At 37.1% G+C, this 17,888-nt stretch overlaps 1 protein-coding gene across 2 annotated transcripts in view; it reads right to left on the reverse strand.

Moving 5' to 3' along the window:
- Nucleotides 1-243: 243 nt before the first annotated feature.
- Nucleotides 244-17,888, reverse strand: part of numbl (NUMB like endocytic adaptor protein) — a 54,461-nt gene continuing 36,816 nt past the window's right edge. For both annotated transcript variants that reach the window (XM_084419932.1, XM_084419931.1), the window contains exons 3-9: nucleotides 15,227-15,301; nucleotides 13,081-13,155; nucleotides 9,271-9,411; nucleotides 7,782-7,986; nucleotides 7,435-7,701; nucleotides 5,780-5,956; nucleotides 244-3,925 (exon numbers count right to left, since the gene is read on the reverse strand). In XM_084419932.1, coding sequence (XP_084276058.1) covers nucleotides 3,123-3,925; nucleotides 5,780-5,956; nucleotides 7,435-7,701; nucleotides 7,782-7,986; nucleotides 9,271-9,411; nucleotides 13,081-13,155; nucleotides 15,227-15,301 — 1,743 coding nt within the window. In that variant the 3' untranslated portion in view covers nucleotides 244-3,122. The remainder of the gene's footprint in view (nucleotides 3,926-5,779; nucleotides 5,957-7,434; nucleotides 7,702-7,781; nucleotides 7,987-9,270; nucleotides 9,412-13,080; nucleotides 13,156-15,226; nucleotides 15,302-17,888) is intronic.

A 17,888-nucleotide genomic window follows, 5' to 3' on the forward strand; every position in this document is an offset into this window, starting at 1 on the left:
GCATCATATATATATGTATATATACACACATATAGTATGGTAGTAATTGTGTGTGTGTATGTATATATCATTTTTATATGTGTGTGTAACAAATACTGTATGTTTGTGTGTGTATATATATATATATATACACACAATATATTCATATTTTCATCTTCATATGTATGTATGATGTACACGAATTAAGCCACCAACAAAAGAACCATTGTTTATATTATATTATTTATTTATCTTTTATACAATGTAATTACAATAGAAATATGTAGGTTTAAATACAAAATTCTGTAAATAAAGAATAAAAATAAACTCCACTGGTTTGTTATCACTACACTTAAGTTTACAATCAACTTTATGAGGTAATTTAGTTCCCTGGTTTTGAAAAAAAAACTAGATTTTGTCAAGGGGGAGAGAGTGGACAAAAAGACCAGGGCAATTGAGTAGAATTAATTCATCCATTTAACGCCATACAACATATCGCTTGGCCGAATTACAAATGCATTGTCTTTGGAAAAAGAACAATTTTTAGATTCATTGTGCCACACAATAGACCTGCTTGACCCTGTAATAAACAACTGATAAGAAAACCGGGAGGTCAATTTAAAACACATTACGGTCAAAATGGCCTTTTCGAAACAGGAGTTAAAAACATTGTGCCTGCCTTGAATGTCCACTGCTATCCCGTCTCCACAGGAAGAGTGTGTGGAGTTCACTTCATCGAGCACAGTGTGCAGTCTGACTTTGATCATCTAGCTTTGAACCTTGCAGGCTCAACACACTCCAGAAAGATCATTCAACATCTTATTCGTACACTCTGATGAAAATAAATATACAAACATTGAGTATTTCTAAAGAGGTCATATGATGCTTTTTAATGTTTTCCCTTTCCTTTAGTGCGTAACATGTATGAGATCAGCAAAGTTACAAAGCCTCCCACAAAGGGATTTATCGAATCGACCTCAATCGAAGTCCAGATATTACTTCCGGGAATGTCTGTGTCACGATGTGGCATATTACCATAACGCCTGTCCATACGCAAAGAAAGAAAGCAAGGCTTCAGGGAATTCTAGTGTTGGTTTCATGTCGTGGAGACGCTGTGTGTTTGGATGCGAAAACAAATTCCCTTTGTTAGGCCAACAGAAAACAGATGAAATTAGGAATAAGTGGTTAAGATTTATTTATGACACTGTTCCTGCACAATAAACCCTAAAGTTAGCTTCAATAGCTTGTGTACAGCGCGTTTTACGGAGGAAAGCTTCTTGAACCCGGGTGAGTTCAATGCACAAAATAAATTAGAAGTATACACTTCAGTATGTTTTTTAAACTTTATTTTATGCTCTCACTTCAAGGCATAAAGTTGTTACAGTGAAGATGATTAATTAAACCATCATGACATTTTATCTGAAAAGTAAGTTGTACAAAATAAAAACGTACCACCGTGAAACGTTCTGCTCAAGTCCTGCTTGCTATATTGGCTATGTTCTATCTGCTCGATCAAGCACATTTCCAGAATCTTACTCGTGCTCGAACTGATACTGTAATACCGATGACGTTAATAAATGCCTTGGAAGCTGAAGCTCGCTGTTATGGTAAAGGGTGTTACATTTCTGACACATGCTTGAGGTTTTTAGCCAATCACAACGCACCATGTCAACTGGCCAATCAGATCGCTCTGAAATTTCAGAAGGAGGGGCTTTGTCGACCAGACAGACTGGGAATAGAGGTACTGCAATAATTTACAATATGTGAAAAATAGTGTGTTTTTGAACATTACATTTACACCCAATAAACAAAATAACATTTTAAAATAGCATCATATGACCTCTTTAAATGATAAATGTGCCTAAACGCACAACGTTGGAGAAAATATGAACCTCATGAATGAGAAGGATTTGATTTTAGAATAACTGCATGAGATCCTTTTGTGTAGAATGCTTGACATTATTCACCTGCAATTAAAGACAATTATTCCCTTTCTTAGACCAGCGAGAGTGAAACAGTGGTGATAAGAAACGAAAGCCAAGACTAATATGCATATTCAATGTTTTAACATACTGTAATATGGGATATTTTAAACATGCATGAACGGGACCATTTGACTCTGCCCCATTAAGAGTCTGTGTAGTCGTTCCATTGCTTGCATAAACGAACACTATAACCTCCCTCTTCAACCCTTTTTAATATTTTATAATACAGTTGCTCTTCACAACCACCCATTCTAACCCATTTTGTCATTTTAATGCCCTAGAATGGTCACAAAGTTTTTGAAATACATTCTTAATAACTGAGAAGCCCCATGAACCCTATTGAAGGTAATGTTATTGTCGACTTATAAAAAATAAAACTATAACCCTCAGAAAAGTTGTTCCAGAAAAGGTTCCATGTCAATAAAGAAAGGTCAAGGTTACTACACTTGCATTTTGGTCTAGTTTTTCATTGCATTATGGGTGTCAATAGTTTAGTCAGGGTTGGAATGTGCAGCATTTGGATTGGAACTTTTCCTATCCACTTGGTTCAGAGCTGATGCTTCAATGGTCACGACTGATTCATTTGACATTAATGAAACTAAACGGCCACAGAAGGGGCAATAAATAAAAGTAAACTGAAAGCATGCTATTTACATCACAAAGTAAACTCACTGTTCAACAAGATACTGTAGCTCAAATTATTATTAAATCTATAATTTGGTGACTCAGTTTTCAAGTAGCCAATTTATTCCACTTGTAATTTTTCACCCTGTTCAATAAAAATAAATAAGGGAAACCCAAGAATAATTAAAATCTGATTTAAAATAACCATTATAATCGAATAAAAACAATAAATAGATTCTGACCATCCCCTAATTTCAGCATTTCCTTTAGGTAAAAGGGTCATTACTGGTGAAAGTAATGTGCAGGTTTCTCTTTTAAGCTGTCCCGTAAGTGCCGAACCATTGTGACTGTCTTTCCGTTCTCCAAATCTTGAGTCTGACTCTCAAAATGACACAAAATGCAACCGGATGATCTTTTACAACATCCAATGCCCTCAAACAGACCAGGAGCGTAAGAAAACCCTTTCGGAGACCAAAAAAAGGGGAAGGGGAATTGGTTATGAAACAGTTCCAAACTTTCAGAGTCTCCTTACAATTATAGTTCAATCTCAAAAGTCTTTTGTAAGTCATTCGAAAAAGGGTTTTGCGCCTTCGGTTGCGATTTGGACTCCAGAGCAGCCCACTTCGCCTCAAAATGCTCTGCTTCCTGGGAACTGCCTGTGGGATTCGGATTCAGACCCTCCATCGGCCAACTAGTACCGCTTTTTATGGTACTACCGTTTTGAGTAACACTGGTGGTTGCGGCCGTTGATGGAAAGGAGTTGTGCTGGTGGCCGTTGACGGTTGGAGGAGAGGCGAATGTGGTGGTTGGGAAACCTCCGGGCAGGTTGGGGAAAGCCGAATGTTGGCCACCACCAAGCGTACCTGTCTTAGGCCCCATCCCGATTCCCATCGCTGCTCCGCCCCCTGTACTGGCGGCAGAGCAGAATGCATTAGCTACCATTTGCGACGGTGTGATGCCCACCACGGGCACACTGGCATTGGGATAGGTCATGCTGTTGGCCAGAGTGGGCATATATGCCTGCATAGGTACAAAAGCCGGTTGAAGAGGCTGTTGGGCGAACATGCCAACAGGTGCGGGAGTTACGTCAAAGGCCATTGGGAATGGCTGCATTGAGGTGGGGAGGGAACCAGGCGCGATGGGAATGGTGGGCATGGGTGGAGGTTGCTGAGTGGGTGGTGGTGGTAGAGTAGGTGGAGTCTGCTGCTGGGCTTTCACCGCTTTAGCCACCTCTTCCAGCCAGCGCTCTGCTTCAGATGGGGTCCGTTTGTGGCCGCCCTGAGGCACGGGAGGAGGAGACTGGACAGCAGGCTCTGTTTGAACCCATGAGCTTGTAGCTGGGGAACAATGGGAAAGGTAAGAACGTTAAAATATGCCAGTACTATTCAAGTCAAGTCACCTTTATTTATATAGCATTTTAAACAATCCAGATTGTTTTAACCTGTTAACAGTAAGCCCCCTTTTTTAGCATAGACATGAAAATGTACTATGCAAACTTAAGGCCAATTCACACCGCACCGACAGACAGCAAGAAACATTTTGTCGAATCGTGTGTTGCCCCTGTTGGAATCTGTTGGCGTCTGTCGGAGCTTGATTTCTCGGATTGAACATGCTGGATTGCCGTTAGAATGTCTGAGAAGTGACGTGCTGTAATCTGATGACTGTCGGATTCTGTCAATGCAGTGTGAATTGGCCTTTAACTGCTTGTAATTCATGAATGCTTTGGAATAAAGACCTAAGGATGGAAGACACTCAGTGGATAATTGCTCAAGTAAAAGTAAAAAAGTTTACTCTAAAGCAAATGTCATACAAAATGACAAAATGTATATTTTACAGAATAACTTGGACTCTAAAACTGTTAGAAAATCAAAGCCGTATGTCTAACCAAGTTGTGTTCCAAATTTGAAGTTGATATCACAAAAATGTAGGTTCCTGTGAGATTTTGTTTAGGTGCTATACCAAAAAAAGCAAATGGGTGACACCCATCCCGTTGAATTTTTGGATGAATTCTCCAGTCACAAAACTCCAGTCGCAAAACAGTGGCCAAATATATAACAATGAGTCTCCGACTTTTTCAACGATATGTGATTTGTCAAGATTAGAAAAAGTTTTGATTACAAAATAGTGGAGTAAATTTAGTCAAATTTTAAACATGAGACCGCCCACTAGGGGGAGGAGCCCCTGCTTTCATGGTTACAGAATGTCCAGTTTTAAAATGGTTTCCACGTTTAAGCTTTTGAATGATACCTAATCTTTGATGATTACTCAAATTTGTGATAGGGATAAAAGGGAATAAATATAGAGCGCACTTAGGGCCAGATTTATTAAACGGGAGTGGAATGTTCTGCGCGTGATCTACACAAATTAAAAAACACTGATGAAGCCGGATCATTTTCATAATGAACAACGCAATCTACCAAGAGCAAATCAGCATCTGGTGTTTTTACGCTTTTTTTGGGGCTGTAAATAATGGCGCAAATACCATTAAATCATCTAGCGCAAACCTTAGTAAATCACCTTGTATGATTAATTTAAATACTCTCCTCCCAAAAATGTTGCATCTGAAAGGGAAACTCCAACAAATGCATATGCAATGAGCTCAGCCGCAAAAATAACCCAAGCTTTTTCAGCGCTAATTTTTCACTGCATGTCTAAATCCTGACAGTAATTTTTTAACGCCAAAAGAGGGTTTGGACTGGTGCAAGCTGTTAGTAATTCTAGCCTCTAGTGTCCCGCTACCAGGACACTGACAGTTAAGCAGCTTCGCATAATTAACAGGAAATATATCAGAAACACAGAAATATGAGACAAACTCAGTGTTGATTCAGTTCAGTTCAAAAACTGTTTAAAGTTAATCAATTCTAAAATTTGTTTAATTCAGCTATTCAGCTCTACAAAAGACAACAGTGTCGTTATTAACCTCAATTCAGTTCAATGTTGATTCAATTTACTGTCGATGTTGCAAAATTCGTCAATTATGAAATTATGAAATTAATTTGATTAATCTTTAAAGCAGCTATAAAGAAGACAATAGTGTCATCATCCAGGTCAATTCTAGCTCAGTTTAAGTTTTGTTCTCATCCGACAGAGTCAGTGTAGTCAGATCGATAATATTACTGAATATCAAGTGTCTTTTAAACCCCTGTTCGCAATATATCTATATGTTTGTGTTGGGTTATGCAGTCTGTTACCTTGCAGTGGAGCAGGTGGAGGGGGAATGGCAGGTGGAGCGCTGCAAACTGGCAAGCAGTTGCTGATAGCTTTGGCACACAGGTCCTCAGATGGTTTGGTGAAAGAGTTGTTGATTTGGCTGCACAGAGCGTTTATGCTGTCTGCCTCTCCTGCCAAAGACAGATCCATCTCTGGAACTAACACAAACCAATAGGGAAGCTCAATCACACTTGTGTGGCTCATATTGGTGGGCCATGCATAAAGTTTATGGAATTTTGCTAGTTACAATAACCTGGATCTATGATATAAGATACTGTTTTTAATTAAATTAATACTTTTATCCAGCAAGGATGCATTATGCTGATCAAAAGTGACAGTAAAGACATGTATGATGTTACAAAAGATTTATATTTCAAATAAAGGCTGTTCTTTTGAACTTTCTATTCATCAAAGAATCCTGAAAAAAAACTTTAAAAAGGTTTCCACAAAAATATTAAGCAGCGGGTTTTTTAACATTGATAATTATAATAATAAGAAATTGAGCACCAAATCAGCATATTGAAATGATAAAATATATATAAAAGAAATTATATAAATAATAAAAAAATCATGTGACACTGAAGACTGGAGTAATGATGCTAAAAATTCGACTTTGTATCACAGGAATAAATATATCAAATAGAAAACAGTTATTTTAAATTGTAACAACATTTCACAATATTACTATTTGTACTGTATTTTAATCAAATAAATACAGCCTTGGTAAAACCTCTTTCAAAAACATTTAAAAAAGAATCTTACCAACTTTTATTTATACGTATAGATTTATAATATGTGATATGATAATGCTTGAATTCTCAAATTGTTGAATAAATTCATTTGTGACTTTTAAAACTATTAATGTAATTTGCAGTGTGTTATAATGCTATTTTTAATATAGTATAGTATAGAATTTTAATATCAACCATATATCGGTTATCAACCCTAGCCTGACAATAATTGTCAGATTATCAGGATCACACAGAATTTTAAAATAGGATCTCTAATTTAAAAAAAATTTTTGTCTAAATCAACAATGCAGTTAAAAAACTTTTTAATGGTCTGCTTTGTATTACAGTCCTCCTCATATCAAATTTGCTTGCACAACTACAAAGCAACATTTTTATGAAGAAAAACAACTGTACTACATACAATATGATGTCCTCAAACTTCCTACATATTTATTATTTTTATATTTATTACTCATGGATAAACCCTTTCTTATATGGCATTGTTAAAAACATGACCCATAATTCCCCTTTTAGAATTTAGTCTAGGGGATTAAGCTAGAGAACAGAAACAGCGGCATAATTCTGTGCAAAACATGTTATCTATAGAGCGCTACATAAAAAAGGACCAATGGAAGGATCCCTCATATAGATAACAGATCTAGGTAAATGCAGCAGTTTATGGTCTAGAATACACGCTCAAATGAATTTATGGGTACAATCAATGGAAATAGAGTTTTGTGAGATGGTCCTTTATACATTTTTGTATGCAGGCTCTGCATTAGATACATTTTAAATGCCAAAGTCCACTAGTTGATGATACAGAGCCCACAAAGTTAAGGCGGTAAACATTACTGGGTCAACATTACGGTTACATTACACAGCTTGAGTACACAAAAAGAACTCACCTGGGTTCTTGGTCTGGAAGTCCGTCTTGCGCTGAAGGGTTGATGGGAGATCATTCAAGCGTAGGGAGAGCTGCCGTTTGAAAGGTGAGTTCTTCTGGCTAAGTTGAGGGAAGCCTCGGAAGGAGCCCTGCCGCACCAGCTGCTCGATAGGAGCGTGTCGGCGCGGGATGGCGTGAGGCCCGCCTGGCTCCGCCCTCTCCCCAGGTGAAGCCGCTCCCTCTGGAGGAGAAGCATTTCCAGGTGGCATTGCAGAAGTATAACAGGCTTCTGCAGGGAGGGAGATTCACTAATTAGCATCATCACAAAGAAAGCCTTTGGTGTGTTAGAGTAATGGAAACGAGACTGACCTTTCTTTTTGTCCTGCAGCTGTTTCATGATGTCCTCTCGGTCATTTTGCTGTCCAGCAGAGGAGATGCGGAAGGAGCCTTCCCTCACGAACGAGGTCCGGCTTGCATCGAAGGAAGCCGTGACCCCGCACTCCTTCTCTCTGCGTTGCTTCCGCTCAAGGCAAGCAGCAAAGGCGCATCCAACTGCATGACTCAAACGTTCACCCTAAAGTTGCATTAGCATTGTGGAAACACCAAAAAATATTTAGAATTAGCTTTTTTGTCTTGTTCAAGAAAAAACTTGAGAAGCTAAGATAAATTTAAGATAAAACCATATTATATATAATATAAAAAATAATGTTTAATAAAACATAATACAAATACATACTTTAAAGATATTTAAAACTTCTGACAGTATATCTTAAATTAAGCAATTTTTTTCACATAATGTCTTATAATAATAATAATGAAAATGCTGTGGATGATGCTACATCACGGGGTAAGACTTTAGTTTAGGGTCCAATTCTCACTATTAACTAGTTGCTTATTAGCATGCATAGTAAAGCGAGTCGAGCCAAGTCATTCCACGCAGTGGAAAAGTGCCTTTACTTGGATATTGGCTGATTATAATTACTTATAAAGCCCATATTAATGCCTTATTCTGCATGATATTCTACATCCCTTAATCCTACCCAATACCTAAAATTAACAACTACCTATAAATAAGCAGTAATTAGGAATTTATTGAGGCAAAAATCATAGTTAATAGTTGGTTAATAGTGAGAGTTGGACCCTAATTTAAAGTGTGACCTATCACAGCAACACTGTACACTTAAAATATATATTTTATTTGACAGTTAAAATATTTTGAAAAGCTAAGACCAATTTAAAATAAAAATATATTATATATATATATATATATATAATACAAATACATTTTTAATTAAAAAACAATACAAATATATAAAGTATATAAGACAGTATATAAGATGTCTGACACTATATCTTAAATTAAGCTTATTTTTTCCAATATTTGTAGATTTATGCTTGAAACAAGAAAAAAACTATCAGCCAATGAGGTAAATAAAAAATAAACTTAATTCAAGAAATGAAGATATGCTTTATAAGTATGTAACTATGTATCATATTTTAAAGGTTGTTTAAACTTTTTAACTTTGGAATGAAAGTACTGACTGGAAGTACTGTATCTAAAATACTATCTAACTAGGTTAGTCTGTATTCACATATCCAGTTCTGTTATTGTTTTTTATGGGGTGGACAGAAACGTGATATGGTCACAAAAGTTTGTTTTTGTCTAGAATAGTATTGGGATCCTAATCAAAACTCCATTCCATTCTAATCCTTAATGTGTTTTTCTCTGTGCCCCAAGTGCAGATAACAGTCTCTAAGCGGTTATTCTGCTTGAGATAACACTGCCATAATCCCTATCTTAATCCCACTTTGCAGGGAACAGAGGCTGAAGAATTAATCCCCGCTGGGTTCTCCTCACCGAGTCCTTCAAGGCCATGAAGCAGTGGCACATCCAGCGGCGAGTCGTTCCATCACGGCAGATGTAGGAGAATGCCTTATCGTAATTACGGTCAGGTGCGCAGAAAGACACTTTCTCAATGGTCTGGTCAACAATGAGGTCCTACGGAGAAAATAAGAAAGGGACGGATTGGGACAGAAGTATTTTGAAAGTGCCTAGTTCCATTTCATTAATGTTTATTCCAAAATGTATTATTGTATTGGGTTTCATATTATTACTGTACATATTATAATTATACAGACAATGGGTCATTTTTCATGAAAGTGATAGTTCTTTCAAAATGTTAGAACCACGCGTAAATAGTGCGTAAAACATTCAAACATTTTGTGTTCTTTTAGGCAAACTGATGACATTGATAACACTATAATAATTTTTCATGAGTTTGTTTGCCACCATAGATCTTTAACTATTGAGGTTAAACGTATTTGGCTTGTTGTCCGCAGGAGGGGCTCAAGGAAGCGGCTTCAACTCAAGCTCTGAAATACCTCAAGGGACTACTAGTGCTTGGAAAATATTTTTGGAAGGGTGCTTGTCGGAATTTGTCTGGCCACCGAAAGTTGAAAAAAGTTCAACTTTGGGTAAAACACAGTGCTCATCACTTCACTTTTTACCCAGCTGTCCAATCACAGTGGAGGAGGGGTGGGACAAATACCACACCAACAAAATGTCACATACTTGAACAATGACAAAACAACAATGGAGGAGAAGTATTGTTGGTATTGGTATTATTGCATTTTAATGTTCAGTAATTGTTGATAAATCAAACTATCTGCAAAATCCTATACTAGTAACACATTACTTCCTCGGATATTCCGTATCATAGCAACCAAAACGGCAAAAAAAACGGTACACTATGCAACTTTTTTTGTTCAAAATGTACAAAATCGTACATATGTCAATTGCCCGTGCGTGTTTAATGATATCCGTAAATAGAGAAAAGTTGCTCCGGCTACTTTGGCGCGTGTATGGTGCGAGTGGCAGAGGTTAGTTGTCACAACGAGCAAGAAAGGTCGACATGGAGCCGCTAAATTTCAAACCTCTGGGGAATCACCAGTTTAAAAAAAACTCAGAACAGAGGAGAGTCTGCTGACAAAAAGAGAACGTGACAGAGCTCGTAACAAAACAAGAATCAACATTGCCATGGCTTTTCGGAGATGGCGAGAACTGAGGGATAAGAAATGTAAAAGTGACGAGAAGATGACGTTTTTATTACTCAACAGGTGAGTGAGGTATTTTATTCAACATAAATTGCTATATGCAGCTCTCTAACAGAGTTCATTGTAAAGCATTATCTATTGTGAAGGGTCGTTTAATTATGGGTTGTTGTAGCGCTGTGCTGGAATTTGTTTTCAAGGAAGTACAATGTCAGAGCCAAAGCACAACCAAAACAATGTTCTTCCACAAAATGCATGCAGTTTTGTTTTTAAACTGCTAGAGAGCTAAAAGTTACATAGTGTACCTTTAACTATAAAATCTGAGGTTTACCAAGCGTTTGTAAATCCAGAGGAGAGTTTTTAGGAAGGTCCAATTCCTTGAAATGTTTTATTTCTTTTTCTTTTTTTCTTTTTTTGTGGGGCATAATGCAAAAAGTGGTATAACTGTACTGAGATAGTGATGAAGTGATTTCAGTTTTAAAATATTATTTCCAAAAGATTGGTCTTCCTTATTTATTCTTATTTGTCCACGACCCAACCACATTGTACCGGTTTAGTCCTTTTGATTGTTCTAACATGACTAAAGCTTTTTGTGTAGCCTGGACCTCCCACTGTAACAGTGGCTAGTGTTTCCTTGTTAGGGGGCCACACTAAATACATAATGCATGAGCTGAACAGTGTAGAAGTGGTAGGTGAGGGGTCAGTGAAGCAGAGGAGGACTGGGTTGAGGTGAGGGGCCCATTCATTGTTAGCCAATTACTGACCGAAGGGGCCCTGGTCAGATTTCTAAAAGCTTCATCATGGATGAATGTGTCCTGGGGGAATGACGGGGGTTTACAGTGGACGGGAAGAACTTTATGGATTCATGAATGCTGACTCATCTCAGTTGTCAGGAATAAGACTGTCTGGTCTTTACTAACAAAAACAAGTCTGGTCTTGTAATCAATAACCCTTTTACTATAATGAAAATTGACAAGTCAAGTAGGGCTGCTAATCATAATTGTTTTGGTCAATATCGTAATCACGGCTATTTAAATGATCAGGAGTGGGAGATATGTCCAAGATCTTATGCATATATATATATTTTTTTCACAATAGTGATATATATTAAGTATATTTTTCTGGAAATAGGGTTGTTATGATATAAAAAATGTAGATACCAAATGTAAGTAAAAAAAAGTCCTCAAACATTCATTGAAGACAAGTCAGAAATACAATAAAAAAACTAATTACAAACAATATGACAAATACAATAAAAAAGATGATTCTTAAAGATTCTTGTTCAAGCTATAAAAGTTATTCAGTCATGAACAGTGAGTGACTTCCTCTTTATCTTTTGTAGTTCTATCAACAGTAATGACAGACGGCAGTAGGTATATAAGGCTACTGTCACTTTAAGACCTAACACATGGATCCAATATACTGACACACATCTGACCTTTTAGTAACACACCCGAAGTCCAAGGTATACTTCGCTTGTTCGTGTTTCGCTCCGTCTCGAAGCGCACACACTGAAACTCACCTGGGGAAGAGTTTGAGTTTTCTTTCGCAGCTTAAGGCCTGTTCACACCAAGAACGACAACAATGAAGATAACCATATTTATAACTATATTAGCATCCACATCTATGCACGATAAAGTTCTGTTTATTACAAGCATGTGCTGCAGTAATGTCGTCTGCCACTGTATTCTGATTGGCTGTCAATCTTTTTATCGTTCATCAGCTAGAAAAAATCATTCTGAAAGTGATTCCAACGATATCGTTCCTCTGTGCCGTGAACGTTATTGTTCTTGGTGTGAACGGGCCTTGAATATGCTCTTAATAACTCTTTAATATCAAGCATGTCCTGCAGTAGACTGCATTTTACGGCAGTCACAATGATTAGACTGATTTGGACATTAAGTTTGGGCTTTTTAAGGAGGGGCAAAAGTGATGTAAAGGAATGGAATGCGCTTTATCTCAATTATAATGTTTCACTATTGTTGGAAGGCAAATTTGAAAGAAGAAATTCGTTTAATCGCACAGCCCTGAAGTAAGGTTAAGCGCGATAAAGGAGAAGAGGGACAGGACACACAGGTGGCGTGAGACAGCGGCAGGAAGGATTAGGTGGCAGTGCTGACTCATATGCATATGGGAGGATTACTAGAAGGGCATAATGAATGGACGTTTGAGTCTGGAGCCCTTACGAGAAACAAAAAAGAAAGCTTTGTGGCCTTCCGGCTTCTACTATGTGAGCTGAAAACTCATTATGTGAGGCCTTTGACCTTTTCTGGTTAACTTTCCGGGTTTTGTGTGAGGGAAGGATGTTACATTAATCCTCCAACTTTCAAAAGAAAAACCCAACCGTGAGAGACACGGGAACCCTTGGCCTCAAAAGTCATCTTGTGTCTGAGACAGTCTAAGTGATGTCTCATGAAGCCGGATGGTCATGTGACGGGTCTTTTGGAGGTCTGCCAGGTTCGTCTTACTGCATGTTTTGTGTTTCCTACAGACCTACTCTCTCGCTGATAGACTCGGTTAATTGATGGCTTGGGAGCTTTTCGTGGATGAAAGACTTTTTTGACCCTTGATTAATCGCTTTCCATGGATGCACAACAAAATTTCTATGCACACATACCTTAGTTTTATCGTCCACTACTCTCAGGCCATCAGCAGACACCCAAAGCACAGCCTTGACAGTTTTTTTCCCACTCTGAAAAGAAATATTGAAACAACATCAGCCTTTTGACACAACTGGATATTAGCACTACTGCAGGGGGTTTGATTTGCTGTGCATCAAGCATTCTAGCACAATCATTTTTGTCCATGATATATTTCCATGACAGTTTTAGCTTTTATCAGCTCAATATTTCCTACAGTGCATTAGAGAGCTGCCTGACAACATGCTGACCTGTGATACATGTGGGTTCCAGGAACAAACCCCATCAAGGCCAGATAAAACTTGGCAAATAAGAACATTTATGTAAGGGCAATATTATTATGCAATAAAAAAAAAAAAATATTAAAGTCTTTACTATGTCAAATAAATGCTCTCCTTTTGAACTTTCTATTCTTATCAAAGAATCATGAAAATATTAAGTAAAAATATTTAGCAGCTCAACCATTTTCAAAATTTATAATAATAAGAAATGTTTATTCAGCACCAAATCAGCATATTAGAATGATCCAAGGAATAAATTACAATTTAAAATAGATTAAAATAGAAAACAGATTTTAAACGGTAATACTATTTCACAATATTACTTTTTTGACTGTTTTTTTTTTTTTTATCAAATAAATGCAACCTTGCAGAGCAGAAGAGACTTCTTTTCAAAACATTAAAGACCCCAAACTTTTGAACAGTATTACGTGTGTGTGTGTGTGTGTGTGTGTGTGCCTTTGTATATTAGTTACTCGCAATGCGATCTTCCTATTTGGGGGGTCCTTGGCCCTGAGGTACATTCTTTAGGCCAAACTATTAGACTGAAAGTACACATCTAGTGCGCAATTAGGACAGGTTCAGTAGACTGCAAGAGCAACTCTCTAGGTTTTGGAACAGGGTTTAAATTTTTCATTGAATCTGTTGTGAGCACATGTCTGTTTGAGAGAGTGAAGGATAGGACACAGTGAAACGCATTTAATCTGGAAAAACTGAAGGAATAAGTATAAGTGAAGAATGCAGCTAAATCAAGAAGAACTGAGGGAATCCAAATGTTGTTACAAGCAGCCCAAAAGTCACTGTCCAGCAGAACACTGAGGAAATGACACTGGCTGCAGGTAGAGAGAAGAGACCGGAAAAATAAGGAACAAGCACAGGCACAGAGCAGAATGAGATAAAGGCTTTGGGGGTTTTGGGAAGAAGAGAAAATAAATGAAGTGACTGTGTAGACAGACACAGCTGGAACTACCAACATGGGGATGAAAGAGCAGAGCGTATATGAACAGATGGAGTGGCCCCAAAGACAAGGACCACACAGTGTCATACAAACTTTAAACAATTCAACTTTAAAAATTAAACAATTGTTTTACAAACAAAAAATACATAAACGGTATTACAGTTCTGTTCTGACAATTCAGTAACGAGATTTGCAGTGTCAGGATACGGGTACTGGCAGAGCAGCAATACTGAAGACAACAGCCATTGACAGAGCAGCTCCGATCTATAAAGATTGATTTTTTTAAATAAATGTGACTCTGTTACTGTGAGGACTGAGGATTTAATGTACTGAGAGTCTATAAAAAGCATTTTGAACACAATGTGGAAATTTCAATTACTTTTCAAAATTAATTGACATTAGCTTTTTACTTGGTGAGCAAATGGCCTAGACATGATCTAGCAAAAACTGTTCCAAAAAGTGGGGAATAATAATAATAATAATAAACATATCTATTGTTTGTTTTGTGCTGGTTACGCATTATTCAATTTGACCTACAGAAACATTGGCCACTTTATATAGAATTTGTACACTTTTCGATCAGTTAATTTCAGACTTCCTCATTGATTTTTATTAATAGATATATTCACAATAGAAATGTCTATTACTCTACAAAATAATTGTTACAGTTTCCATAAATTTAACACATTTGTAATTTCCTGATATTTTCACCTTACCTCAATAAAATAATAATAAAATAATAATAAATAATTATAATATAATATAATATATCACATTTTTCCTATACTGGCTGACTGTACATTTGAGCTTCTTTGGCTGCCAGTTTGCTTTTTATAGCAAGTGCATATTGTTTTATTCTGTGAGAATGGAAAGCATTACTGTACTCACCAGTTTCAGTTTTTTCACTGCATCTTCGCACACATGCATCCCTCTGGACTCCTCTACCTCCACCAGACCGAGGTACTGCGGAAAGAGAGAAAAAATATAGAGAAAAGGGGGAGAGAGAGAGAGAGAATGATGAAATTTTTCTTCCACAACCCCATTAATTCTCTAAATGACATGACATGCATTGTGAAAATCAAATCACTGCTCTGTCATTTTTGGTGAGGTTATGTGAGAAAAACAGACAGGAACACAAATTTACTCAACCTCTTCAGGGAAAACTAGTCCTGTACAAACAGGGCTAGTGTAGATTTCAATGAGGAACCCGTTGAAAGGATATATTTGCAGAGGATATATTTGTGGAACTCTGAAGCGAGACACTTTGTCCAGCCTAAACCAATCAAAATGTCCTTACACGGGCACAATTAATAGTCATCTAGCCAGGGTTATGTGATTATGGTGGCCATGAGGACAGAGGCCATTACAGGATTACATATCAGCCTCACAGAGATTCCTGATGCCTCAGGATAGAGAGTAAAATTAGGCTGAATTTAATTATACAAGATCCACTGCAATATATCCTCCACTTTACTTAATGATAGTCTTTAGTCTTGAAAAAGCATCTATGCATTTCAAAATAGGATTGTCAAATGCCTTTAATCAAAATAATAACATAATATTCTGATTAATTAATTACATTAATCACATATATCAGTACTTCGTGAGAAAAGCCATGATATGAATTATAAAAAATGGATTTACTTATTTGTTTTACTTTAATAGCAATACTAGCCACATTATGGAATTCATATAGAGGTTAAATCTGTTATGTCTCACAATAGATTTTCACACTGAAATAGGGTTGTGAATTATTCACATAATTACACATTTAATGGATTTTACATGAATGAATGGTATATACTCTACTTCTTAACATCCTATTCAAGCCATGAACTTGGTGTTATTGTGTGGGGCCTTGATTGGTCGCCCTTTTGTTCAAAGCTCTAGCCTTTGGCCGTCCGCCAGACACTGTTAGGGTGTTGCTGACTTTCAAACATTTAAAAAAGTCAATCTATATCTGGACATTCCTATTATACCTGTTTTCTTTTGCCCTCTTGCCCTAGTATTGCTTTGAATAACAGCGCCTTAGCGCGACATTTATTCCATTTGAAGTCTAAGCCATTATGTGAGTGTTAATGCTTAAATAAAAATGTCTGGAACATCATACACAACTACACTACAGACATTTATGTTGGCAGAGCCTGGGTTAAATTGAATTCAAATGAAGCTGACACTATTTACTTTCTTTATAAACATTCCTAGTCTTATTGTGCACTCTTAGAAAAAAGCTTCAATGGGGTTCAATATAGAACCATAGCATTTTATGCCAAAAAGGGTTTTATATAAGGAGAAATGTTTTAAGTGATTGCATAATACTTTCATGTTTGACAGGTTATTGAATTTTTTCTAGAGATAAAGTATGTTTAAGAGGTGCTCACTTCATCAAATTTAATAAAAATAAAAACAAAACAAAATAATTAAACTAAATCCATAAAATGATCCCATGATGGGAACCCCCCTAAAAGGTTCTATATATGAAGTGCTTGACAGAACCAACACTTAATGTATTAACAACCATGAACTAACAATGAGCAATGCATGTGTAACTGTATTTGTTAATCTTTGTTAACATTAGTTAATAAAACAGCTGTTTTTGTTTGCTCATGTTACTTCACAGTGCATTAACTAATGTTAACAAATGCAATTTTTGATTTTAATAATGCATTAGTAAATGTTGAAATTAAAGGAACACGCCGACTTTTTGGGACTTTAGCTTATTCACCTTATCCCCCAGAGTTAGATAAGTCCATACATACCATTTTCATCTCCGTGCGTGCTGTAACTCTGTCTGACGCATCCACCGCTAGCCTAGCTTAGCACAAAGACTGGAGGTAAATGGCTCCAGCTAGCATAAACATCCAGCCCTAACCGAGACCTGGCCCGTGGTGGTCAAGCCCTAATCCGGACCCAGCCCGAAAACGTCTGCAATTTTTCAGCCCGAACCCGACCCAAGACCAACATCAATATCACTTAAAGCTCTCTCTGATGCGCGCTGTCTCTGATGCGCGAACACACATACACACACACTACCAGGTAAACTTTTATTATAGGCCTCAAACATAACTACCACCACCGACAATTATGCCCACAAACATTAATACAGACTGTCCATTACAGAGAAGCATAAGCATGCAGTAGAGAATATTATATCGCCAAATGTGATCCAGCAGAAAATAAAGATTTACGGCCTACCTTTTTTTGATGTCAAGTAACTTAACTGAAGAACAACGTTTCAAAGAACTCTTCGCCAACTGGCTAACGTTAAATAATAATAAAAAATATAATAAAGAAAAAAAAAATCTGTTGAACTGAGTAGGCTCATTCACTGTTTATTCACGAGTGTTATGAAGAAAAAGAATAGCATCCACTGATGAAGGCTTCAGGCTCATTGTTTTTTTTGTGGTAATCAAATCAAAACTCTTTCAAAATGCAGCTTTTCCTGAAGTATTGGGAACTTTTAGTAATTCCCCACGCTCCAACTTCTCCCTGATGCTCTGCATGGTCAACTGTCACCTAATGCATTGCACACGTGTCGCGTTACTCGCGT

This window comes from Rutilus rutilus, assembly GCF_951802725.1.
Source record: "Rutilus rutilus genome assembly, chromosome: 9".
Taxonomy (NCBI): domain Eukaryota; kingdom Metazoa; phylum Chordata; class Actinopteri; order Cypriniformes; family Leuciscidae; genus Rutilus; species Rutilus rutilus.